At 43.4% G+C, this 26,949-nt stretch overlaps 1 protein-coding gene across 1 annotated transcript; it reads left to right on the forward strand.

The window, feature by feature from the left end:
* The first annotated feature begins 13,109 nt into the window (after positions 1-13,109).
* Positions 13,110-25,688, forward strand: rfxap (regulatory factor X-associated protein). The gene is made up of 3 exons (XM_048533498.2): positions 13,110-13,723; positions 20,275-20,391; positions 23,922-25,688. The coding sequence occupies exons 1-3, from the start codon at positions 13,199-13,201 to the stop codon at positions 24,027-24,029; spliced, it is 750 nt and encodes a 249-aa protein (XP_048389455.2). The 5' UTR covers positions 13,110-13,198; the 3' UTR covers positions 24,030-25,688.
* The last annotated feature ends 1,261 nt before the right edge of the window (positions 25,689-26,949 follow it).

Consider the following 26,949-nt stretch of genomic DNA (forward strand, 5'->3'; position numbering starts at 1 on the left):
AAAGAGGAGTATTTCTAACATATTGGATAATCATTTCTTGATTTACAACATTATATCAAATAGTCATCACACTGTATGCACTCATGGAGTAGCAAATACCTTAAGAACATAAGAATGCTCCTGAGAATTTGCCTGACAATGAAAACCATATCACAATTCTGACTGATAAATGCTTTATATTTTATGCTTCATCTAATATATAGGTATAGGCCAATAAGAACTGGAAAGTTGTTCATATGGGATAGACTACACAAGCTGTGTGTTAATAGAGGTCGCTAAACAGATAAAGGGTAGAGAATGGAATTCAGTCCGGATAAATGGGAGGTGATGTACTTGGGCAAGACAAACAAGGCAAGGGAATACACGATGAATGGTAGGACCCTGGGAACAACTAAGGATCAGAGAGGAAAAAGAAAGAATTGTGGATGCTAAAAATCCAAAGCAAAAACAGAAATTCCTTCATGAAGGATCGGAGGGACTTGGTGTGCATGTACACTGGTCCCTTAAGGTATCAGGACAGATGAATAAAATTGTTAACAACGGATACGGTACACTTGCCTGTATTACTCAAAGCACTGAGTTTAAGCCTGCACTGGAAAGAATGCAGGGGAGATTTACCCGAATGTTGCCTGGGTTGGAGAGTTTCAAGTACGAAGAGCAATTGCACTGACTAGGGTTGTTCTCCCTAGATGTAATTGACAGGAGATATGCATAAAATTATTAGGGCATAGATAGGGTAGACAGGAAGATATATTTCCTCTTGACGAAGGGATCAATGACCAGGGAGCATAGATTTAAGTTAAGAGGCAAAAGGTTTAGAGAGGATATGAAATTTTCACTTTCCATCACTTTACTCATTTTCGAGAGTAAACTGATGGGGCAGTCAGTTTGCCACAAGAAACAAACTAGTTGTACAACTCAATAAATTCCCCTGTGGGATAAGTAAGAGCCTCATGGCTCACAGTGGATCAGAAGGAGAACATCACAGTCATCAGTGTCTATGACTGGACCCATGATGCAAAAGATGGTCTAAAGAGGTATTCTACACCAACCTCGAACAATTGCTGACCCACATCCGCAAGGGAGACAAGTTCATTTTCCTCAGTGACTTTAATGCCAGTCAGGAGGGACGCAAACCTTTGGAAAAGTATGCTAGATGAGAAGGTGCTGTGAAAACAAAGTCCAATGGAGTCCTCCTCCTAATGAAGTGCCTAAAATACGACCTCATCAAATAACACCTCTCCCGCCAGAGGAACAAGCACAAGACCTCATTACAACAGTCCTGCACTGCTGCCTAACACACTACATCATCATTCAATTGAGACACTACAAAGATGTCCCCATCACCCATTCAATGACTGGAGTTGACAATTGCTAGACTGACCACTGAGTAATCCATTCTACCATCTCCATCAACCTGGTCCCAAACCAGAAAAAGCAGAAAGAATTCTGCTGGAGGAGACTCAATGTTGCTGCACCCAAAGACTCTCAGAAGAAAGACCTACTCAGGCATTCTCACAGCCAACCTGGCAACAACCATTGTGCCTGGCCAGAGTGTTCACTGCACCTGGTCCATTCTAATAACCACCAGAGTCAGCACCTGTGTGAAAATGCTCAGCCTCTCAACCAGGAAACACCAAGACTGGTTCAACCAGAATGATCAGGAGATCCACGATCCCCTAGACCATAAATGTAAGGCATTTCTGAACTGGCAGCTCCACCAAAATTTGAACAAGAAGGAACAAGCCTACAGAGAACTGAAAGCCAAGATGCAACACAGAACCTGTGATCTGAAGAATAGATGGTGTGTTGAAAGAGCCCAGGAGACGCAGCAACTCATCAACAACCACGATGTGAGCGGCTTCTTCATCACCATGAAAGTGATCTAGGGTTTATAAAAATAAGAGTCACACATCAAAGACTTGGAAGTAATCTAGAAGCTGGAGAGCACCTCAAGGACCCCCTCAATCAAACACAGCCTTCAACACAAGTGCTCTCAACATCATCCTGCAACACACTAATTAATACCATCTCAGCATACCTCCAACCTGCTGTGAGATCAAGACAGCTATGCCACCTCTGAAAAACAGCACCACCTCTGTCACAGATGGAATCTCTGCTGAAGTACTAAAATGCAGCAAAGAGGCACTCTTGACGCAAATCCACAACCTCACAACCCTTGATTGGAAGGAAGAAAGCATGTCAGGAGATCCTAGGGATGCCACTGTGACCATCTTCAAGAAACCAGTCTGACTGTAGAAATTACAGAAGGGTTTTCCCTGCTGTCCACCACAGGAAAAATAATCATTAGAATCCTTATCAACCACCTCTTCCTGTTGAAGAGATTCTCCCAGGGTCTTAGTAGCAGTCATGTGTAAGATCTGCAAGATGCGCTACAGAAATTTGTCCAAGATCCTTAGACAGCACCTTCCGAATCCATGGCTATAGGACAACAGCAGCTGATACATGGAAACATCACCACCTGCAAGTTTCCCTCCAAGCTATTCACCATCCTGATTTGGAAATATATTACGGCTCCTTCACTTTTGTTGGGTCAAAATCCTGGAATTCCTTCCCTAATGTCATTGTGGGTCTATCTACAGCACATGGACTGCATAGTTCAAGAAGGCATTGCACCATCACCCTCTGAAGGGCAGCTACGGCCAGGCAGTAAATGCTGGCCAGACAGTGATGCCCATGTCCCACGAGAGAATAAAAAAAACATGGCTTCTACCTGTTAAGTAATACAATGGACAAGATTTTTAGTGTGCTCCAAATCCGAGAAAAGTGCAGGGAACAGCACCAATTTCTGTACATGGTCTTCTTCAATCTCACAAAGGCCTTTGACTCTGTCAACTCTGAGGAATTTTGGAAAGTCAGCTGCCCACAGAAATTCATCACCATTCTTCACCAGCTTCATGATAACATGCAAGCCATGATTCTCACCTATGGATCCACCACAAATCCAGTACGAGTGCAACCTGATGTCAAAAGGCGCTACAACATTGCATTAACAATTTTCTTCCCTGCAACACTCCACCCCATTTCCATGAAACTCCCAGCCAGAGTGGAACTAACCTACGGGACAAGAGGGAAACTGTTCAACATAATACACCTCCAGGCTAGAACCATGACCACCTCAACTTCTGTCATTGAGCTGCAATACACCAATGATGCCTGTATGCGTATATACTCAGAAGTCAACCTACAAACCACTGTCAATGCATTCACTAAGGTTATGAGAGAATTGATGATGAAATCCAACACTGATTCCAGTGCACCAAAGTCCAAGAGCTGAAACCCTGCACCAAGTTCATGGTCTACAGAACAGTCACAGTCCCAATCTGCTGTATGCATCAGAAGAGTGGACCATATATATTAGAAACTTCAAATTCCTAGAGAATTATCACCAGTGCTGCCTTCACAAAATCCTGCATAGCCTTTGGCAGGATAGGTGTAACGATGCAAACCACATTTTCCAGGCCAATATCCCTAGTATTGAATCAATGGTCACACACAACCAGTTGCAGTGTGTTGACCCACATTGTTGGTATGGCTAAAATAAGATTCCCTAAACAAATGCTCTACTCCAAATACACAATGTTAAGTGATCACTAAGAAGGCAGACTAAATGCTACAAGGACATCCTGAATGCCTCCCTAAACAAATGAAAGATATCCACCAACATGCTCTATAATGCACAAACTGGAGAAGACACATCTGCGAAAGGCACCAACCACTTTGAAAGTCACTGAGTGGAGTACATGGAGCCAAGCGCAAACAGCGAAAAGAATGCACACGATCAGAGAGTCCCACTCACCTGGTTTCCACCAATCGACCTCATCAAGTACCACCTCCCCAACCTGTGGCAGATTCTAAGGCTTCAGGATTGGTCGATTCAACCACCACAGAACCCGCCATCACCAGAGTCAAAGTAAGTCACCCAGAAGGAAAGCTGAAGGAGGAGGAGGGAGTGGTGTAATAATTGTCTACACAATAACGGAATTGGTTTCTCAGGAGATTTTCTTTATTCACTTGTGGGATGTGGGCTTCACTGTCTGGGCTGGCATTTATTGCCCTTCCCTAGTTGCTCTTGAGAAGGTATTGGTGAGCTGTCTTCTTTAGCCAGTGCAGTTCACGTGTTATGTTGACACCCAACTACCTTAAAAGGGAACTGCAGGATTTTGACGCAGTGACAGTGAAGGAACGGTGATATATTTCCAAGTCAGGATGGTGAGTGACTTTGAAGGGAACTTACAGATGGTGTTCCCCATTTATCTGCTGCACATGTCATTCCCACCTATCTGCCGCACATATCCTTTGAGATGGAAGTAGTTGTGGGTTTAGAAAGTGTTGTCTAAGGATCTTCGGTGGATTTCTGCAGTGCTACTTGTAGGTAGTACACACTGCTGCTGTTAAGCATCGGTGGTGAAGGGTCAAGATGCTTGGGGATGTGATGCCAATCAAGCAGGCTATCGTAAAGTCATAGAGATCATAGATCATAGAGAAGTCATAGTACGGCATGCAAACAGACCCTTTGGTCCTACTCATCCATGCCAACCAGATAATCTACATTAATCTAGGCCCATTTGGCCCATATCCCTCTAAACTCTTCTTATTGATATAACTATCCAATGCCTTTTAAGTGTTGTAATTGTATCAGCGTCCACCACCTCCTCTGTCAGCTTACTCTATACATGCACCACCCTCTGGTGGAAAAGCTGCCCCTCAGGTCCCTTTTAAATCTTTCCCTTCTCATCTTAACCTGTTCCCTGTAGTTCTAGACTGTGGAAAAACCTTGAATATTCACCCTGCTCATGCCCCTCATGATTTTATAAGCTTTTATAATGTTACCCCTCAGCCTCCGACACTCCAGGGAAAATAGCCCCAGCCTATTCAGCCTCTCCCTATAGCTCAAACCCTCTAGCACTGGCAACATCCTTGTAAATCTTTTCTGAACCCTTTTAAGTTTCACAACATCTTTCCTACAGCAGGGACACCAGAACTGAGCACAGTATTCCAAATGTGGCCTAACACATTTTCTGTACAGCCACAACATGACCTCCCTATACTCAATGCACTGATCAAGTGTACCAAATGCCTTTTTCACTACACTTTCTATCTGTTTCTCTGCTTTCAAGGAACTATGAACCTGTACCCCAAGGTCTCTTTGTTTGGGAACACTCCACAGAGTGTTACCATTAAGTGCATACATCCTGCCTTAATTTCATCTACCAAATGCAGCACCTCACATTTATCTAAATTAAACTCCATTTGCCACTCCTCAGCCAGTTGCCAATCTAATCAAGAGTTGTGCTCTGTGGTAACATTTTTCACCAATGAGTACACCACCAAAATTGGTGCCATACCTCCTATATTCACATCCAGTAACTTACACAAATGACAAACAGCAGTGGACCCAGCACTAATCCTTGCAGTACACTGCTAGTCACAGGTCAAAAAGCAACCCTCCACCACCGCCACCCTCTGACTCCTACGTTAGGCCCAATTTTGTATACAAATGGCTAGATCTCCCTGTATTCCACATGATCTAACCTTGCTAACTAGCATACCATGTAGAACCTTGTTGAACGCCTTACTTAAGTTCATATAGACAATGTCCACCTCTCTGCTTTCATCAATCTTCTTCAAAAAAGTTCAACCAAGTTAGTGAGACCTGGATGGGTTCAAGCTTCCTTTGTGTTGTTGGAACTGCACTCACCCAGGCAATGGGGAATATTCAGGCACACTCCAGACTTTTAGATGGTCAGGCTTTGGGGAGTTAGGCATGACTTACTCGCTACAGTATTCATAGACTCTAACTTGCTCTTGTAGCTGCTGTATCTCTGTGGTGGGCCTAGTTGAGTTTTTCATCAATGATACTGCCAAGAATGTTGACAGTGGGGATTCAGTGACAGTAATGCCTTTGAATGTGAAGGGGCAGTGATTAGATTGTTTCTTATTGGAGATGGTCATAGCCTGGCATTTCTGCTGCTTACCACTTGTCAGCCCAAGCTTGGATATTGTCCAGATCTTGTTGCATTTAAACAGGGAATGCTTCAATATCTGAGGAGTCGTGAATAGTCCTGAATATTGTGCAATTATTGGCAAACATCGACACTTCTAACCTTATGATAGAGGAAAAGTTATTGATGAAGCAGCTGAAGATGGTTGGGCCTAGGACACTACCCTGAGGAACTCCTATGGAAATATTCTGGAGCTGTGATGGCTGACCTTCAATAACTGCAACCATCTTCCTATATGGCAGGTATGACTCTAACCAGTTTGACCCAATACTATTGGTCCCAGTTTTGCTCAGGGTCCCTAGTGCCACACTCGGTTGAATGCAGTTGTGATGTAAAATACATTATTTCAGGTCTTTTGTCTATGTTTGAACCAATTGAGGTTAGGAGCTAAGTGGGCCTAGCAAAACCCAAACTGGGTATCAGTGAGCAGGTTATTGCTGAGCAAGTGCTGCTTGATAGCACTGTTGATGACACCTTCTAAAATTTTACTAATGCTTGAGAGTGGACTGACGATGCAGTAATTGGCCAGGCTATATTTGTCCTGCATTTTGTACAAAGGATACAACTGGGTAATCTTCCACATTGTTGGGTAGATGCCAGTGGTGAAGCTGTACTGGAACAGCGGGACTAGGACAGCAGCAAGTTCTATAGTGTTGCTAGAATTTTTTCAGTGTCACTAGCCTTTGCAGTATCCAGTGCCTCTGACTGTTTCTCAACATGATGCCAAGTGAATCGAATTGGCTGAAGACTGGTATCCATAATTTTGGGAACTGCTGGAGGAGGACAAGATGGATTGTCCACTCAGCCCTTCTGGGTGAAACTTGCTGGGAGCGTGTCAGCCTCATCTTTTGCACTGACTTGTTGGGGTCTTCCATCATTAAGGATCGGGATATTTGTGGAGCCTCCTCCAGTGAGTTGTTTAATTGTCCAAGACCATTCATGACTGCATGAATGTCAGATTTGGAAATTATTCAACAACGAAAACATGACACTTGCAGTATTCCAAACATAATATACTTTTCCTACAATCTGCCTCCTCATCACACATGCACTGTTTCCTCGATGCTCTGCACTTTGCCAATATCAAAAACCTCTTCTCAATTCCCACAATTTCAGCAGCATCTCACCCTCTTCCCCTTAAGACAGTGTCACCCCCATTAACTAACTAACTCAGCAGGCCCCTATCACTATACGGTCTGCCCAACCCCTATCCTGGCCCACTCCAGTCACTGACTCACATGCTAGTAAAGTTGGATCCAACTTGAGGCTCAGGTTCTGACCTCTGCTTTTGTCCCTCCTTCCCACCCAAGGCCTGCCAGACCATGACTGCCATCTTAATACTTGTGCTGCGCTACTCAGTTTCCTCTAAGTGCTCAGGTTCAAATTCCAAAATGGGCAGCAACAAGAGGAAACCAGCAATGTCCCAGTCACTATCTTAAAAAGTAGTGTCCTGAGGAGCCAACGAACAAGACACAGGACAAAATAGGAAGTTACAAGAGGAACTTAAAACGTACAAGGGTGTTAATGACCCTTGTGCTAACTCCATCACCGTACATACATTACCAAATCAATAACGTGTGCTCTGGCTCAGTTGTGGTGACTAGATGAACGAAAGCCATATACACAAAGACATTCTGTTTGGTGAACTGGCCACTGGATCATGATCTCTTGGGTGTTCATTCCTCCAATACAAGTTCACTTGCAGGCAATTTATGAAGGTGGTTGACATAGTTGAAATTAACTTTCAATTATTAATCACTCATGACTGTGACCTGGAGCCTATTTGGAATGGTGTTGGCAGGGCACATTACGAGAATTTCAGAGAAAGCAGAAGCCAGCCACTTTTTGAATTCAATACTTCCCTGCAACATGTGCAGATTGCTATGCCTGATGATCCTGAGCTATATCAGGTACAGCTTCACACAGCACAGATACTGAGAACATACAAATAGAGGTCATTGTCACAGAGTCATACAGCACAGAAACAGACCCTCTGGTCCAACCAGTCCATGCGGAACATAATCCCAAACTAGGAGCAAAAACAGAAGTTGCTGGAAATGCTCAGCAGGTCTGGCAGCAGCTGTGAAGAAAAAAAAAATCAGAACGAACATTTCAGGTCTGGTGACCCTTCCTCAGAACCAGACCCGAAACATTAGCTCTGATCCTTTTCTTCAGAGATGCTGCCAGGCCTGCTGAACTTTTCCAGCAAGTTCTGTTTTTGCTCCTGATTTACAGCATCAGTAGTTCTTTTGGTTTTTACCCCAAACTAAACTAGCCCCACCTGCCTGGTCCTGCCCCATATCCCTTCAAACCTTTCCTAGTCATGTACTTATCCACATGTCTTTTAAATGTTGAAATTGTACCCACTTCCTCAGGAAGTTCATTCCACACGTGAACCATCCTGTGTAGAAATTTTACCCCTCCCGTCTTTTTTCTAAATCTGTCTCCTCCCATCTTAATATGTGACCCCAGTCTTTAAATACCTCATCCTAGCAAAAAGACAACTCCTATGATGCTGCTTGGCCTGCTGTATTCATCCAACTCTACACCGTGTTATCATTAACTCCATCCATTCCTCCCATTATTTTATAAATTTCTAGAAGTGATGAACTATGAAGCCTAACAGGAATGCTTACAACAACTGACCATCCTGCAACAACGAAATCCACACCCCTCTCCAACCCCACAACACCCGGCACTTTCCCCTGCAACCACAGGAAGTGCGACACTTGCCCCCACACCACCTCCCTGACCTCCATCCCTGGCCCCAAAATGACTTTCCACATCAAGCAGATGTTCACCTGCACATCTGCCAACGAGGTATATTGCATTCGCTGTACCCGTTGTGGCTTCCTCTACATTGGGGAAACCAAGCGGAGGCTGAGGGACCAGTGATAATGGGAACTGCAGATGCTGGAGAAACCAAGATAATAAAATGTGAGGCTGGATGAACACAGCAGGCCCAGCAGCATCTCAGGAGCACAAAAGCTGACGTTTCGGGCTGAGACCCTTCATCAGAGAGGGGGATGGGGTGAGGGTTCTGGAATAAATAGGGAGAGGGGGAGAGGCGGACCGAAGATGGAGAGAAAAGAAGATAGGTGGAGAGGATGGGTGGGGAGGTAGGGAGGGGTTAGGTCAGTCCAGGGAAGACGGACACGTCAAGGAGGTGGGATGAGGTTAGTAGGTAGGAGATGGAGGTGCGGCTTGGGGTGGGAGGAAGGGATGGGTGAGAGGAAGAACAGGTTAGGGAAGCAGAGACAGGTAGGACTGGTTTTGGGATGCAGTGGGTGGAGGGAAAGAGCTGGGCTGGTTATGTGGTGCAGTGGGGGGAGGGGACGAACTGGGCTGGTTTTGGGATGCGGTGGGGGAAGGGGAGATTTTGAAGCTGGGGAAGTCCACATTGATACCATTGGGCTGCAGGGTTCCCAAGCGGAATATGAGTTGCTGTTCCTGCAACCTTTGGGTGGCCTCATTGTGGCACTGCAGGAGGCCCATGATGGACATGTCATCTAAAGAATGGGAGGGGGAATGGAAATGGTTTGCGACTGGGAGGTGCAGTTGTTTATTGCGAACCGAACGGAGGAGTTCTGCAAAGCGGTCCCCAAGCCTCCGCTTGGTTTCCCCAATGTAGAGGAAGCCACACCGGGTACAATGGATACAGGATACCACATTGGCAGATGTGCAGGTGAACCTCTGCTTAATATGGAAAGTCATCTTGGGGCCTGGGATAGGGGTGAGGGAGGAGGTGTGGGGGCAAGTGTAGCATTTCCTGCGGTTGCAGGGGAAGGTGCTGGGTGTGGTGGGGTTGGAGGGCAGTGTGGAGCGAACAAGGGAGTCACGGAGAGAGTGGTCTCTCCGGAAAGCAGACAAGGGTGGGGATGGAAAAATGTCTTGGGTGGTGGGGTCGGATTGTAGATGGCGGAAGTGTCGGAGGATGATGCGTTGTATCTGGAGGTTGGTGGGGTGGTGTGTGAGAACGAGGGGGTTCCTCTTTGGGCGGTTGTGGCGGGGGCGGGGTGTGAGGGATGTGTTGCGGGAAATGCGGGAGACGCAGTCAAGGGCATTCTCGACCACTGTGGGGGGAAAGTTGTGGTCCTTGAAGAACTTGGACATCTGGGATGTGCGGGAGTGGAATGCTTCATCGTGGGAGCAGGTGCGGCGGAGGCGGAGGAATTGGGAATAGGGGATGGAATTTTTGCAGGAGGGTGGGTGGGAGGAGGTGTATTCTAGGTAGCTGTGGGAGTCGAAGGGCTTGAAATGGACATCAGTTACAAGCGGGTTGCCTGAAATGGAGACTGAGAGGTCCAGGAAGGTGAGGGATGTGCTGGAGATGGCCCAGGTGAACTGAAGATTGGGGTGGAAGGTGTTGGTGAAGTGGATGAACTGTTCGAGCTCCACTGGGGAGCAAGAGGCGGCGCCGATACAGTCATCAATGTAATGGAGGAAGAGGTGGGGTTTGGGGCCTGTGCAGGTGCGGAAGAGGGATTTTTCCACGTAACCTACAAAGAGGCAGGCATAGCTGGGGCCCATGCGCGTGCCCATGGCCACCCCCTTTGTCTGTAGGAAATGGGAGGAATTGAAAGAGAAGTTGTTGAGGGTGAGGACGAGTTCGGCTAGGCGGATGAGGGTCCCGGTGGAGGGGGATTAGTCTGGCCTGCGGGACAGGAAGAAGCGGAGGGCCTTGAGGCCATCTGCATGCCGAAGACAGGTGTATAGTGACTGGACGTCCATGGTGACAATGAGGTGTTGGGGGCCAGGGAATTGGAAGTCCTGGAGGAGGTGGAGGGCGTGCACCAAACCATCATCTCCAACACCATTCATGACCTCATCACCTCAGGAGACCTCCCACCCACAGCCTCCAACCTCACTGTTCCCCAACCCCGCATGGCCCGTTTCTATCTCCTTCCCAAAATCCACAAACCTGCCTGCCCTGGTCGACCCATTGTCTCAGCCTGTTCCTGCCCCACCGAACTCACCTCCACCTATCTGGACTCCATTTTCACCCCTTTGGTCCAGGAACTCCCTACCTACGTCAGTGACACCACCCATGCCCTCCACCTCCTCCAGGACTTCCAATTCCCTGGCCCCCAACACCTCATTGTCACCATGGACGTCCAGTCCCTATACACCTGTATTCCGCATGCAGATGGCCTCAAGGCCCTCCGCTTCGTCCTGTCCCGCAGACCCGACCAGTCCCCCTCCACCGACACCCTCATCCGCCTTGCCGAACTCGTCCTCACCCTCAACAACTTCTCTTTCGATTCCTCCCACTTCCTACAGACAAAGGGGGTGGCCATGGGCACCCGCATGGGCCCCAGCTATGCCTGCCTCTTTGTAGGTTACGTGGAACAGTCCCTCTTCCGCACCTATACAGGCCCCCAACCCCACCTCTTCCTCCGTTACATTGATGACTGTATCGGCGCCGCCTCTTGCTCCCCAGAGGAGCTCGAACAGTTCATCCACTTCACCAACACCTTCCACCCCAAACTTCAGCTCACCTGGGCCATTCTCCAGCACATCCCTCACCTTCCTGGACCTCAGTCTCCATCTCAGGCAACCCGCTTGTAACGGATGTCCATTTCAAGCCCATCGACTCCCACAGCTACCTAGAATACACCTCCTCCCACCCACCCTCCTGCAAAAATTCCATCCCCTATTCCCAATTCCTCTGCCTCCGACGCATCTGCTCCCACGATGAGGCATTCCACTCCCGCACATCCCAGATGTCCAAGTTCTTCAAGGACCGCAACTTTCCCCCCACAGTGGTCGAGAATGCCCTTGACTGCGTCTCCTGCATTTCCCGCAACACATCCCTCACACCCCGCCCCCGTCACAACCGCCCAAAGAGGATCCCCCTCGTTCTCACACACCATCCCACCAACCTCCGGATACAACGCATCATCCTCCGACACCTCCGCCATCTACAATCCGACCCCACCACCCAAGACATTTTTCCATCCCCACCCTTGTCTGCTTTCCGGAGAGACCACTCTCTCTGTGACACCCTTGTTTGCTCCACACTGCCCTCCAACCCCACCACACCCGGCACCTTCCCCCGCAACCGCAGGAAATGCTACACTTGCCCCCACACCTCTTCCCTCACCCCTATCCCAGGCCCCAAGATGACTTTCCATATTAAGCAGAGGTTCACCTGCACATCTGCCAATGTGGTGTACTGCATCCATTGTACCCGGTGTGGCTTCCTCTACATTGGGGAAACCAAGCGGAGGCTTGGGGACCGCTTTGCAGAACACCTCCGCTCGGTTCGCAATAAACAACTGCATCTCCCAGTCGCAAACCATTTCCACTCCCCCTCACATTCTTTAGATGACATGTCCATCATGGGCCTCCTGCAGTGCCACAATGATTCCACCCGAAGGTTGCAGGAACAGCAACTCATATTCCGCTTGGGAACCCTGCAGCCTAATGGTATCAATGTGGACTTCCCCAGCTTCAAAATCTCCCCTTCCCCCACCGCATCCCAAAACCAGCCCAGTTCGTCCCCTCCCCCGACTGCACCACACAACCAGCCCAGCTCTTCCCCTCCACCCACTGCATCCCAAAACCAGTCCAACCTGTCTCTGCTTCCCTAATCTGTTCTTCCTCTCACCCATCCCGTCCTCCCACCCCAAGCCGCACCTCCATCTCCTACCTACTAACCTCATCCCAATTTCCTTGACCTGTCCATCTTCCCTGGACTGACCTATCCCCTCCCTACCTCCCCACCTATACTCTACTCTCCACCTATCTTCTTTTCTCTCCATCTTCGGTCCGCCTCCCCCTCTCTCCCTATTTATTTCAGAACCCTCTCCCCATCCCCCTCTCTGATGAAGGGTCTCAGCCCGAAACGTCAGCTTTTGTGCTCCTGAGATGCTGCTTGGCCTGCTGTGTTCATCCAGCTTCACACTTTATCATCTCGGATTCTCCAGCATCTGCAGTTACCGTTATCTCTTCTCCATTACAAAGATGGCCGCCATCCAGAGTGCGTGTAAGTACCACGTGATCTTCGAGAACGCCGCATCTGATTGGTGAGTAATGGATAGGGGCGGGGAGTGATCCGACGCAGCGCGGCTATGGGCTGGATTTGCCCTCTGGGTATGCGCCGTGGTGTGCGGAGGCTGGGCCTGTGCTGTGGCTTGTTTACACTGGGAATTGGCGGTGTGTGATTCGGGATGAGTGAGGGTCAGAGCGTGTGCGATCCTAGCAGCGAAGATGCAACAGTGACCACGACGACTACTGTGTCCCCTCACAGCGCCAACTACCAGGAGGTGACCACGGTGGCTGTGAACGCGGCTGTCTTCGAAACTGGTCAGGACCGAGGAGCGGAGGAGGCCGTGCAGCCTCCTGTTAACACAGGGAGCCCGAGGCAGGCTAACGGGGAGGAGGAGGAGGAAGAAGAGGAAGAGAACGACGACGACGAAGACGACGACGAGGAGGAGGAGGAGGAGGAAGAAGAAGAGGAGGAGTTGGAGGAGTTAGAAGATGACGAGGAAGATGAGGAAGAAGAGGAGGAGGAGGATGAAGAAGAGGAGGAAGAAGGCGGCCACAGCGATATGGAGTTCAGGAAATGTGTTTACCAAGGTTGTAACGAAACCACTAACCTGGTGGCTAAACCTAGGAAACCTTGGATGTGCAAAAAACACCGCAACAAAACTTACAAAGACAAATATAAGAAGAAGAAGAGCATTCAGGCTATGGTCAGCGTAAACAAAACTTATATGAGCATAAAATACCTAAGCTGTGCTAACAGTTAATTTTGGGCTTTATTTCCATTCTAATTCTCTCTTGGGTGGCACAGTGGCTCAGTGGTTAGCACTGCAGCCTCACTGCGCCAGGGACCCAGGTTTAGTTCCAGTCTCAGATTGCACAGTCTGCCTGTGTCTATGGGATTCTGCTGGGGTTGCCTCCTGCAGTCTGAAGGTGTGCAGGTTAGGTGGATTAGCTATGTTAAATTGCCTATAGTATCCAAGGATATGTAGATTGGCTGTGGGAGGTATGAGTTTGGGTCTGGGTGGAATGTTCTTCGGGGATTTGGTGTGGACATGTTGGGCTGAATGGCCGGTTTCCACATTGTAGGGATTCTATGTGTTCAATGAAACGTTTCTCAGTTTCCTACTGAGATGCAGTCCTTTGGCCATAAGAATAAAAGCAGAAGTGGATTAGTGGAGTTCCACAGAGATCAGTGTTGAGGACGCAACTATTCATGTTCTATGTTAATGATTTAGATGAAGGACCTGAGGGCATTGTTGCTAAGTTTGCTAATGAGCTAGGAGAATGAGTAAAGAAGTGGTAAAGGGAATACAATGTGGGAAACTGAGGTTATGCATTTTGGTAGAAAGAACAGAGGCATAGACCATTTTCTAAATGGAGAAAGGCTTTGGAAATCTGAGCACGAAGGGACTTAAGAGTCCTAGTTCAAGATTATCTGAGGGTTACTGTGTAGGCTCAGTTGGTGGTTAGGAAGGCACATACAGTTGTACTATTCATTTCAGGAGGACTAAAATATAAGAGCAAAGATATACTGCTGAGGTTGTATAAGGCTATGGTAAGACCACATTTAGAACATTGTGAGCAGTGTCTGAACACTACTCTGACTATCTGTGTATCATCTGCAAACTTGGCAACAATACCCTCAGTTCCTTAGCCCAGATCATTAACATATAACATGAACAGTTGTGGTCCATACACTGACACCTGTGAAACTCCACAAGTCACCAGTTGCCACCCTGAAACACACCCTTTTATCTTAAATCTCTGCCTTCTGCCAGTTAGCTAGTCCTCTGACCATGCAATACATTGCCTTAAACTCCATGGGTTCTTGTCTTATTTAGCAGCCTTCTGTGTGACACCTCGTCAAATGCCTTCTCAAAACCCAAATAGATCACGAAATGTGAGGTGCTACATTTTGGTAAGCAAATCAAGGCAGGACCTATATACTTGATTAAGTTCTGGGGAATGTTGCTGAACAGAGATCTTGGGACACAGACTCATAGTTCCTTGAATGTGGAGTTGCAGGCATAGAGGGTAGTGAAGAAGGCTTTGGCATATTTGCCTTTATTAGTCACTGCATTGAGTATAGGAGATGGGAAGTTGTTTTACGACTATATAGGGTGCCATTTTTGGAATACTGTGTTCAATTCTGGTCTCTCTGCTATAGGAAAGATGTTGTGAAACTTGAAAGGGTTCAGAAAAGATTTACAAGGATGTTGCCAGGGTTGGAGGGTTTGAGCTATAAGGAGAGGCTGAATAGGCTGGAGTTATTTTCTCTGGAGTGTTGGAGGTTTATAAAATCATGAGGGCATGGATAGGGTGAATAACCAAGGTCTTTCTCCCAGGGACGAAAATCTAAAATTACAGGGCATAGGTTTAAGGTGAGAGTGGAAAGATTTAAAAGGGACTTTTCACATAGAGAATGGTGCATGTAAGGAATTAGCCGCCAGAGGAGGTGGTGGAGACTGGTAGAATTACAGTGTTTAAAAGGTATCTGGATGATCACATGAATAGAAAGCGTTTAGAGGGATATGAGCCAAATGCTTGCAGTTGGATCTAGACTAGTCTAGGATTTCAAGTTGGCATGGACAAGTTGGACCAAGGGGTCTGTTTCTGTACTGTACTTCTCTATGACTCTACATCTACTGGATTTCCTTTGTCTAACTTGCTTGCTACCTCCTCAGATTTGTCATACATGACCTTTGTGATGAAGTGTGCTGACTCAGCCCTATTCTACCATGGAGTTCAAAGTACTCCACAATCTTATCCTTAATAATGGTCTCTAAAATCTACCTATGACTGAGGTCAAGTTAACCGGCCTGTATTTTCATGGCATTTCTGAAGAAGGGTCTAGGCTCAAAACGTCAGCCTTCCTGCTCCTCTGATGCTGCTTGGTCTGCTGTGTTCATCCAGCTCTACGCCTTGCAATCTCAGATTCTCCAGCATCTGCAGTTCCTACTATCTCTGTATTATCCTGTCTTCTGCTTCCCTTCCTTCTTTATCAAGGGTGTTACATTAGTCATTTTCCAGACTTTTGGAACCCTGCTCCAGTGATTTTTGAAACACCATTATTAGTGTCTGTTTCCTTCAGAATTTGCTTAGTTCATCTGGCCTGAAGGATTTATCCACCTGCACACCTTTCAGTTTCTCTAGCCCTTTCTCCTTAGTAATGCCCTCTGTCTTGATGTTCTGGTATACTGCTGGTGCTTTCACAGTGGAAACTGATGCAAAGTACCTATTCAGTTCCTCCACATGTTTTGATCTCCATTACTATTTCTCCAACTTATTTTTCAGCAATCCATTGTCTACACTTGCCTCTGTCACTTTTCTATATCTAAAAAAACTGTTGCAGTCTTCTTTTAAATTACTCGCTAGCTTCATCTCAATTTTGTCTTCTCCCCCTTTACTGCTTTTTTAATTTATTCTCTGCTGGATTTTAAAGGCTTCCCAATCCTCTGGCTTCCCACTAATCTTCACCATGTTGTACACTCTTTTGCTTTGATGCTATCCTTGATTACCCTTGTCAGCCACGGTTGCCTCATCTTCCTCATAGCATGTTTCTTCTTCCTTGGGATTAATTTCTGCCTCCCAAATTACTCCCAGAAGCTCCTGCCATAGCTGTTCCAACATCTTCCCTGCTAGGCTAACCTTCCAATCAACTCTGGACAGCTCTTCTCTTATGTCTTTGCAATTAACTTTACTCAGTTGTAATGCCATTACGTCTTATTCCAGCTTCTCCCTCTCCAGTGAATTCTGTCATATTGTGGTCACTGCCCCCACAGGTTTCTTGCATCTTGAGCTCCCTGATCACTTTGTCTCATGACATATCACCAAATTCAGAATTGCATGTTCCCAGTTTAATGGGTCAGATCTATTCAACCCCATTGAATTTGGTCTTTCTCCCAACTGGTTATTTTTACTCTGAATTGCGCCATTTCTGTTAACTAGCACAAAACTTATGATGTTATGATCACTCTTCCCTGAATGGCCTCCTGCTGACAATCGATTACCTTCCCCACAGTAAGATTGGTTACACTAGAAACACACTGACCTAGAAACTCTCAAACACACACAAACTCTTTCACCACTATCCTACCCTTTTTACTACTCTCTGTCTATATTAATATAATAACTTGTAACGACTGAAGATGCAGAGAGTGATGATGGAGGGTTGCTTTTCAGACTGGAGGCCTGTGGCAAGTCCTGTGGCAAGTAGTGTGTCGCAAGGATGGGTGTTAGGTCCATTGCTTTTTGTCATTTATATAAATGATTTGGATGTGATTAAAGGAGGTATGGTTAATAAGTTTGCATATGACATCAAAGTTGGTGGTGTCGTGGACAGCCAACAATGTTACCTCGGAGTACCATGGGACCTTGATCAGATGGGCTGGTGGGCCAAGGAGTGGCCAATAGAGTTTAAATTAGGTAAATATGAGGTGGTGCATTTTGGAAAGCCAAATCAGGACAGGACTTATACACTTGATGAGGACTGTTGCTGAACAAAGAGACCTTGAAGTTCAGGTTCATAGTTCTTTGAAATAGAGTCATAGGTAGACAGGATAGTTGAAGAAGGTGTTTGGTATGCTTACCTTTACCGGCCAGTGCATTTAGTATAGGAGTTGGGAGGTCTCGTTGTGGTTATACAGGATATTGTCTAGGCCACTTTTGAAATACTGAATTCCAGTCTGGTCTCCCTGCTGTAGGAAGGATGTTTTGAAACTTGAAAGGGTTCAGGAAAGATTTACAAGTATATTGACAAGTTTGGAGGGTTTGAACTATAGGAAGAGGCTGAATAGGTTGAAGGTATTTTCCCTGGAATGTTGGAGGCTGATGGGTGACCCTGTAGAAATTTATAAAATCATGAGGGGCTTAGATAGGGTGATTAGCTAAGGTCTTCCCCAGGTTGGGGAGTCCAAAACTAGAGTGCATAGATTTAAGGTGAGAGGGGAAAGATTTAAAAGGGACCTAAGGGGTGAAGTTTTCACAGAGGGGGTGGTGTGTGTATGGAATTAGCTGCTGGAGGAAGTGGTGCTGGTACATTTACAGCATTTAAAAGGCATCAGGTTGGGTATGTGAATTGGAAGGATTTAGAGAGATACGGGCCAAATGCTGGCCGAAGGGAGTAGATTAATTTAGAATACCTGGTTGGCATGAATGAGTTGGACAGGAGGGTCTGTTTGCATGATGTGCAGCTCTATGACTTTAGTGAATAATATTTCCATTTCCCTCATTTTCCCTGTTGAGGCCAAATAGTAGGAAAGATGGAAGTAGGTACCGGTATTGTTTCTTATTGTTATGTACCTCTATTGTTTCTTATTGTTATGATAGCAGAAACTTTTAATGACATCTGACCATAGAGAAGCTGATTTGTTGAATTCATTTTCTTGCAATAGTGAGATTTGATCTTGTGATCACTAAACTGTGGCATATTTAAAATAATTTATTGGTTGTGCTGTAAGGTGCCTTCAGACCGCTAGTGAAATGTAATACATGATACTGTTTAAATGTAAATGCTTTTCTTTATAATGTTTGCTTTTTATCAGCATGTGCCGGAGTACAAATTAAGTTAAATACCATCGTCCTTTAATCCTTCCAGCTCAGGCTTGTTGAGTTAGCTGTTGTGCATTAATATCACCCAATACTCCAGCCTGACCAAGAGTTGAACTTGGTCAGTGGTTTTTTTCAATAGTGATGAGGTCTCAATCTCAGTAACTTTAAACCAAAAATGCGTAAGCATGAATGTAACTTCAAATAATCTTGTGAATAATAATGTTGCATTTCTTTGTTTCCAGTATTAATTTATAGTTATAATTTTTATTTGAATTTTTTTTTCACTTGTGGGATGTGAGTGTCGCTGGCTGACCAGCATTTATTGCCTGTCTCTAGTTGTCCTTGAGAAGGTGATGGTGAGCTGCTTTCTTGAACTGCTGCAATCCACCTGCCTGGTTCACCAAAATGTCCACTTTGCCTTGCACCGTACAAAAAAAGTGTTTACTGCTTTTCTGAATGCAGTATTTTAATCCAACAATTTTCATGATCACATCTTGAATTGCTTTATTGAACTGATTTTCTCGCCAGTTGTTCAGGTTAGCACTAACTGTGAAGCAACATTGAACAATTCTCCTTTTAAGTCAATTTGGGCATCAGGTTCCGTAGTCAAAATGAGGCCACAGATGTTTGGTGTTATTTATGTTGAAATAATAAACGCCTTCAGATAAGGGGCAAAAAAAGCATTGTTCAATATGAAAGCTAAATATTATATCTGAGGTGCATCACTCAGCTGTTTGCTTTGTTTAATTGTTTTCCTTGATTTCCTTACCACTGACATGCATTGAACATTATGCATTTGCCTTTTTAGCTGAAACAATAAGCCAAGGTATTTTCTGCCGTCTGAGGTGAATTTTTTAAAAAATGCCCACAAATCCACATTGTAGGTAATCTAATCTAGTCTAATCGATTTCAGATAAGAGCAGTAGCATTCTCCTGTATCCTGACCCTCACCAACATCACTTTAAAAGAAGAATCTGCTTATTATTAAAATGCTGTTTGAGACCTGTATGGAAACTGGGTGCCCATGTCCTTCGTAACAAAAGTACATCAATTGTTTGTGAAGTATTTTGGGATATGCCAAAAAGGTGAAAGGTTGTACATAAATTCACATTTGTTATTTATTTACATGGCAATAAACTCTACAGATATCTTGGTCTAGCGATTCTAAGTGTAAGCGTTCAGTTAAAAGCATTACGTGTTAATTGCCATTCATAATCTCTGGCACTAAAAATTAAAATGCGGTGCCTCGTTCCTTCAAGTTTAATTGTTGGTGATGTTTTTAAAAAGTCTTTCCTATCTTAATTTCTCTTCCTACACCAGATTTGACATTGATTTCCAACTTACAGTCTTCTTGGTCTTTATGATGTTAAATTGTTTAAAGGAGTTTACAGTGCTTGCCTTAATCGTTCATATCCCAGATGCCCTCTTCTGGACAGTGTCACATCATTTAAACCCTGCACTTTCAGGAACGTGTAGTGCAAAATATCACTGCTTTGAAGCCATTTCATTTTTTGATATTTTGAGGATTTACATTTTGAAGTATTTGGAAAAATGGGTTATTTCAGGTTCTGAAGAGATAACAAGATTGCTTTCCTTGATAGAGATCAGTGAAAGGTCATTATGGTCTGAAGCAATGACTAAATGGGATGTTTAGTGGCATGTGCTGTTTTCAATTGTAAAGCATTTATGTATCCTCATTTCTCCACAGGATGATACAGATGAAAGACCTACCTCTGCCAGCAAACAGCGTTTGAGGTGTATGATAGTGCATCAAACGAGCCGTAAAGCCAGCCTCCTTGAGCAAGTTTTAAGCCAAAAGCGATTGGTGAGTGTTTTTATCAATCCCTCAATTTTGCCGAAATGTGGGCAGACAGCTAACAGGTATTCTTGTGAAGGTCGCATTTGTTTTATTTATCTGATATAACTGTGTCTGCTGTATTTGATTCCTGTGTGATGAAGAAATTCTGTGCTGGTTTAATATTCCTATATTTTACACAGCAAGATGGGATTATTTCATTCTTTTATTTTGAGGACAATGTGTATTGTTTTTTGTAAGTGATAAATTCTTGTCATACTACTCTGTTCAAATATGATTCTGTTTTCAGTTTTCACTTTATGGAGATACTATTCAGTATCTGTGTATGTGTCAGTTGCTGATCTAATCTGTTATGCTTGGGTGTACCCAGTCTGCAAAATACAATCAGTAATAAATGCTTGAAATTGTGAAGTATTAACATCATAAATTCAAAGTCGAAGTGATGCAAACTCCAAGGAAAATTCAATATTCTGCAGCTGATGAGGATAGTTGAATTTTTACAAGGATTCTCCTGTTTTTCTGCAGTAACTTTAGCAGTACAGTCTCAGAACCTTTGATTAAATGGCTGACTTGTAGATATCTCCTTTTCAACATTAGCCTCTTGAATAACCGAATTTAGTTGAATGTGTTTGCATGGAGTTGGGTGCACAGAAATAGACTAGTGCAACTAATGCCTCTTCAATCTGGGGAAGGTACCAGGATTAAATCAGTCTGATGAGATTCAATCACCTATAAGAAGCATACAGTAAAAGTAGGTGAAGACTTTAGCATCTTGTTTGATTTTTACTGTATATATCCACCAGTCAAGGAAAGTCTTTAGGCTACAAATGGCCGTCTTCAAGGCTGTCAGTCATGGTCAAGTAGTGGAAAAGTCTAGCAACTGGAATGACCCTCCGTACTGTTCCCCTGGATCTATAGTTGGTTCTTTTGGTGAGGTTAGACATGGATCACAAGAAAATCCATTTGAAGTGTGGTCCAGATTCTGGACAGCAAACAGGGTTTCTGGTAAGCTGTCTATTTTGTTCTCATTTCTTCCTCTGAAATTTGTCCAATTAAGACCAGTTTAGCACCTTAATTCCTGCCAATCTGGTTGGCTGGAATCAATTATCTAGCATAGATAAATATAAAACTTGGAGCCTCCTTCATCTCCATGGCTAAAAATCAATCGGTAAACATAAGTTTTAGAAAAATTATTTTTATGAGCAACTTAGATAATTTGCTTTGGGAATCATTAATTCAACAAATGATGGATTAATTTAATTTATTCAACTATTCAGAAATGATTGTGAGCATAAAGTTTGAAAAAGCAGCTAATTAATTTTAAAATTTCACAAAAATTACTAATATTAATAAGCAACATTTAACTGAGGAATATGAGGGTAATCAGTAGAAACCTGGATTAACAAGAAAAATTTCTTAAGGGAGTAAATGTGCCAAAAATTTTGAACCAGCCCTAGGTGATATAAACTTGGAAAAAATTTTTCTTGCATGTCCATGGGATGTGGGCATCCCTGGCTAGACCAGCATTTATTGCCTAACCCTAATTGCTCTGGACGGGCGCCTTGAATCACTACAGTCCTTGGGATGTGGGAACACTCTCAATGCTGTCAGAATAGGAATTCCATGATCTACAAGTGAGATACTAACCTGATGAAGATACAGTACAGATCTACTTGTATGTCAAAACAGTGGAAGCGGCATGCAATAGTTGGAACAAACAATCTCACAACCAATAGATCTAATCTAAGCTCTGCAGATCTGCTGCATCCAGTTGTGAATAATTCTGGATAATTAAGGAAGCGACTCTGCAAATATTTGCATCCAGATTAATAGGGAACCCAGTGCCTCAATGTAAAAGACAAGGCTTGGAGCATTTGTATCCATCTTCAGCTAGAAGTGCTGATTCAGTGATCAGTCTCGACATCCTCTTGTAGTCATCAGCCAGTTCGTTTCAATCATTTGATTTGAAGAAGTGGCTGAAGGCACTGTATACTGCAAAGGTTATGGGCCTGGCAAAAGTGCTGAAGACTTGTGTTGCAGAACAGCCTGTGCCTCAAGCTAATTTGTTCCAGTACAGTGACCTACGGAGCCCTACAAGATTGAAGTCAATGGGAATTGGGAGGAAAGCTCTCCACTAGTTGAAATTTGTACCTAGTTTATATCCTTGTTTATAGGAAAAGCTCAGCAAATACAGACTTTTACCTTTATGATGTAAATGCTTTCAGAAATGATAATCTGGAACAAAATTGTCACTTAACTAAAAGTCAGATCCATATGCATAAATGTATGAGCTGATAAGTGGCTAGTAACATTCATGCCACACAAGTACCAGGCAATGTCCATCTCCATTGAGAAATGTTGCAGCAGTGTATCTCATTTACATGCTGCACTGTAACAACTAATCAAGGCTCTTTTGACAGCGTTTTCCAATCCTGTGAGCTCTACCACCTGGAAGGACAAGGAGAACAGATGCATGGGAACGCTGCCACCGCCTGCAAATTCCCTCCAAGCATCCTGATGTGAAAGTATTCTCGTATTCTTTTACTGTGAATGAGTTGAAATCTTGGCACTCCTTAACAGCACTGCCAGAGTACCTCCATCACAGGGATTGCAGTGATTCAAGAAAGCAGCTCATCAATTCCTTCGGGTGGTGTGGCAATAAATGGTGGCCTAGTCAGCAGTACCCACATAAAATGAATGAATACAATGAAAAACATCTTGATTAGATGTTCATTCCTGATGTGCAAGTTTGACTGGGGACATGTGACTGTTACTATGCTGTGATATCCATCCTAATGCACATATTCTAATGGGAGGATAACTGCATGAAATCGGAGGTCCTAACTGTACAGGTTGCACTCTTGTTCTGAAGCTCACTCTGAAAAGATTTGGACACCTTGGTTTATTTTGATACTTGCCTTTTGTTGATGCAATGTAAGGCTAAACTGGATGATACTTGAGAGAGAAAGAAATTGAAGGTGGTGTTACAATGCTATAAACTAATGTGGCAGGTTTGTGTCAGGTACGGAAAGCTACACTATTCTTTTGAACTGAATGGTCTGTGCTGCTAAGATTTTTAAAAAATGTTGTGCACATTACTGGACCAAAAATGCTGTTCTTAATATTTTGAATAGTTCCTCCATGTAATTTGTTTTAAGAGTGCAATTTGCCATAATAATCAATCAGCTAGTAAAGAAATGAAAATGTCACAACTCATGCATGTTTGCGGACTGGGTCCCAGCACTGTTTTTGATTTTTTTTAACAAATAGTAATTTTGCTTTCAGAAAGTTTGAAGAGTTCAATCAGAAATGTGGCTGTAACACTAGCATTTATTTTCCAATCGTGCTGTTCAAGCTTGGCTTTCTGTTGTGATCGTGGTAGGGCTGAATTTGGCTTTTGCTGTGAAATGTTGGATGAGAAGCTTGCAGTACAAAAACTCTACTTAGATTTTTAAAATTTGTAATAGAGTACAAAAATATTATTACTGCAACAGTATTTGACATTTTTTGATGAGTAATGTAATTATATTTATTTTTAGTCATTATTGAGAAGTCCAGAGGTTGTCCAGTTTCTACAACAGCAGCAACGATTACTGAGCAACAAGGCCCTTGCTCAAAGGCAGCAGTTTCCAGAATCACCAATGTGATGATTTCTTTGCAAATAGGATGCACAGGAGGATGATGCTAGTGAAACTTCTGTAAGTCACTTGTGAAGGTTTTCATAGTTGAGCGGTTTTACTTCATTACTATGAGACTAGTGTTTTCTAACACTGTTTTGAAAAAGAATGTTCTGAACTAAGTGAGATGATTGTGATATTGCCACATGAAAGTCTTTGGATTTTTTTTGTGTTAAAAGTACCGTACATATTTCCAAAACTTGGATATTTTGAAAATTCCTGACTGGAAATTTGACTCTGAATTAAGATGAGGTTGAGGGATGATGGTATAAAATGGAGCAGTTTACTATTACAGGACCCAGTATTGTCGCTGGATATTTTCAAAGTGGATTGAGTGGCTCAGTGTAAAATAAAGCTCTGTTGCTCCTGTACCATCAATGTGCACAAAAACTTGCTTTCATAATGCTGTATATGAAGTCATCTGAGGTAGAAAATGTAGAGGATCCTGAGCAAGCAAAAATGAGAAGAGTTGGATTAGCAAGTAGATTTTAAAAGGTATATTTAAAAGAAGAGTGGTTATTTGGCTTCTGAAAATAGAATAGCGTGGAAGAATGTTGGGATTTCAAGAATACCTTTATTGGTTGATACTGCATATTGGAAAGCACTTGGGTTACAGGATGCCAGTAGAGTTTGTAACAATAAGTCATGCATTGCTACAGAAAAGCACTGCCTTTTTTTTTAAATCTTAAAGCAAATTGCAAAATCTGAGCTGATTTCTGCTGTGTCAAAGCTCATTCAGAACTTAAGGTTTGAACTGTGCATTTTTAAAATATTTGTTCAAGGGAACATGGGCATTGCTGGCTAGGCCAAAAATTCTTGCAAACCCTTATTGCCCTGAAGATAGTGATGTATTGCTATCTTAAACTACTTAGTCCTTGGTGTGTCGGAAGTACTGTTAGGAAATGAATTCTAAAATTTTGACCCAGCGCCAGTGAAGGAATGACAATATAGTTTGAAGTCAGGATGGTGAGTGACCTTAGAGGGGAGTGTCCATGTGTGGTAGTCCTCTGTACCTGTTATTGTCCTTCTGCGTGGTAGAGATTGTTGATGCTGTCATCTTGCAAATCCTGCTAATTCTTAAAATCAAGGAGATTTTCATTCACTCCAGACTCTTATTTTAAATTAACAAGGCCAAAGTTGGCTGCAGGCACTACGTGATTAATCACAATGCAGAAATTTCTAGTAGAAACAATACTTCTCAGGAAAAAAATTTTTCATCATCTTCCTCACAATTTTCAATAGGTTTTTCCTCTTTTACATTCACATAGCCAGTCTTCTGTTATGATAAATAAATAAATAATTATGGCATCCATATCGAATACAAATACTGTTTTATAGAAGCAAGCATGATGTTTAATTCCCAGATGCTTTTCAGGTATGAGACACTGCAGTAAACTGTTACATTCATTCAGTTTGAAATTGAATTTGATTAGGAAAGAGAACCTTTGAATTTCTAGAAATTCAATGTTTATTAGATTATTAAATGTATTAAATAACTTCAGACGTGATTTTTGTGTGTGTGTGCTGGGACTGGGGATATCTAAAAGGTGAATTTTACTTTCAATGTATTAAACCTGGTATTTGACCAAATTTTGTAATATTGATTTTCAAATAAAGTACGGATATGTAGCTTCTTATGTCTGGTTCCTTTGTTAACTTCAAAGAAATGTATTAAACTGATAGAATCTTAGCCTCTGGTTGTGTTGATGAAAAACTCTATTGTTAATCTGTGATCCTTCAATTGTACTCCAGCCAGAGAAGTCAGTGAAAAATCATTGTTCTGTAGATCTTAAGGCAGTCTATGTGATTAGCATAAAAATTTAAACACATTAGAACGGATTTAGAGAATATCATTGTCATTTGTGCACAGTAAGACATAAGCCACAATGCTTCTTCACTGGAGTCCAATCACCTCCCCAGTCCCAGCACACACACACACTTCGTGTACAACATGATATTACTGTTGATGAGAGCTAGAGGCCTTCTAGTTATATCCCTAAGTTGTTACTTGAGACAGTACCTTGGATGCAATCATCAATCTCCAATACTGTCTTAAGATATGGATCCTGGATAGGATTTAGCAGTGGAAAATTGTGACATTGTTTTATTCCCTCTCTAACCACCATCATTTGTAGTGTTCTGATACAATATTTGAATATCATAACTTAATTTGCCAAACCTGGGAATTTTCAGGTCTGTACAAGTTAGTAACATGCCAAACTTAACTGCCTAATAATGGGATCAGTTTATTTCCAGAATATTGGAAATAATGGTTTTGAACAACTAAAATAAAACACAGAACTTTGGTTGCTGGAGACCTGAAACAAAAACAGAAATTGCTGGATAAACTCAGCCGGTCTGGCAGCATTAATTGGGGAAAAGAGCAGTGTTAACGTTTTGAATCCGGTGTCTTTTATAAGAACTTCTGTTACACATATTGTCATCCATACTTCAGCTCCTGTTAAAACATTCTTCGAGAACAGGGTACTAAAGTGTTCAGGAGCTGATTTATTCTGCATCTGAGGAATTGTAGCCATTTGCTGATTACATCCAACAGTAATACTGACACAAGGAGATCCTCAATGTTCATGATACTACTTCTGTCAAAACTCTGAGAGCAGATTTTTTCGAGGAAGATCAATTCATCAAATAGTCTTCCTGTCTGGACTAGCAATTTCTGTAAACTCAGAAAGAATCTGATTTCCTGACACATTCAATGAGGCTTCCAAAAAAACCAATAGCACCCTTAGCTACTATTTTATATAGCAGTTTCACAGTTTTAAGACTAACTCCACCATAATGCCTAAATACCTGTTGTGATTACATATTTTAATGGCCACATTATGAATCTTCACAGGAAATATAATTGACTGGCTTCTTCCTGAAGTCT

This window comes from Stegostoma tigrinum, chromosome 6, assembly GCF_030684315.1.
Source record: "Stegostoma tigrinum isolate sSteTig4 chromosome 6, sSteTig4.hap1, whole genome shotgun sequence".
Taxonomy (NCBI): Eukaryota; Metazoa; Chordata; class Chondrichthyes; order Orectolobiformes; family Stegostomatidae; genus Stegostoma; species Stegostoma tigrinum.

What these genes read in the sequence shown, in the direction of transcription:
- rfxap (XM_048533498.2), top strand. Translation starts at nt 13,199, where the DNA reads ATGAGTGAGGGTCAGAGCGTGTGCGATCCTAGCAGCGAAGATGCAACA. An exon ending in AGAAGAGCATTCAGGCTATG is followed by an intron (nt 13,724 to 20,274) that starts GTCAGCGTAAAC and finishes ATTTCTCCACAG; the next exon opens with GATGATACAGATGAAAGACC. An exon ending in TTTTAAGCCAAAAGCGATTG is followed by an intron (nt 20,392 to 23,921) that starts GTGAGTGTTTTT and finishes ATTTATTTTTAG; the next exon opens with TCATTATTGAGAAGTCCAGA.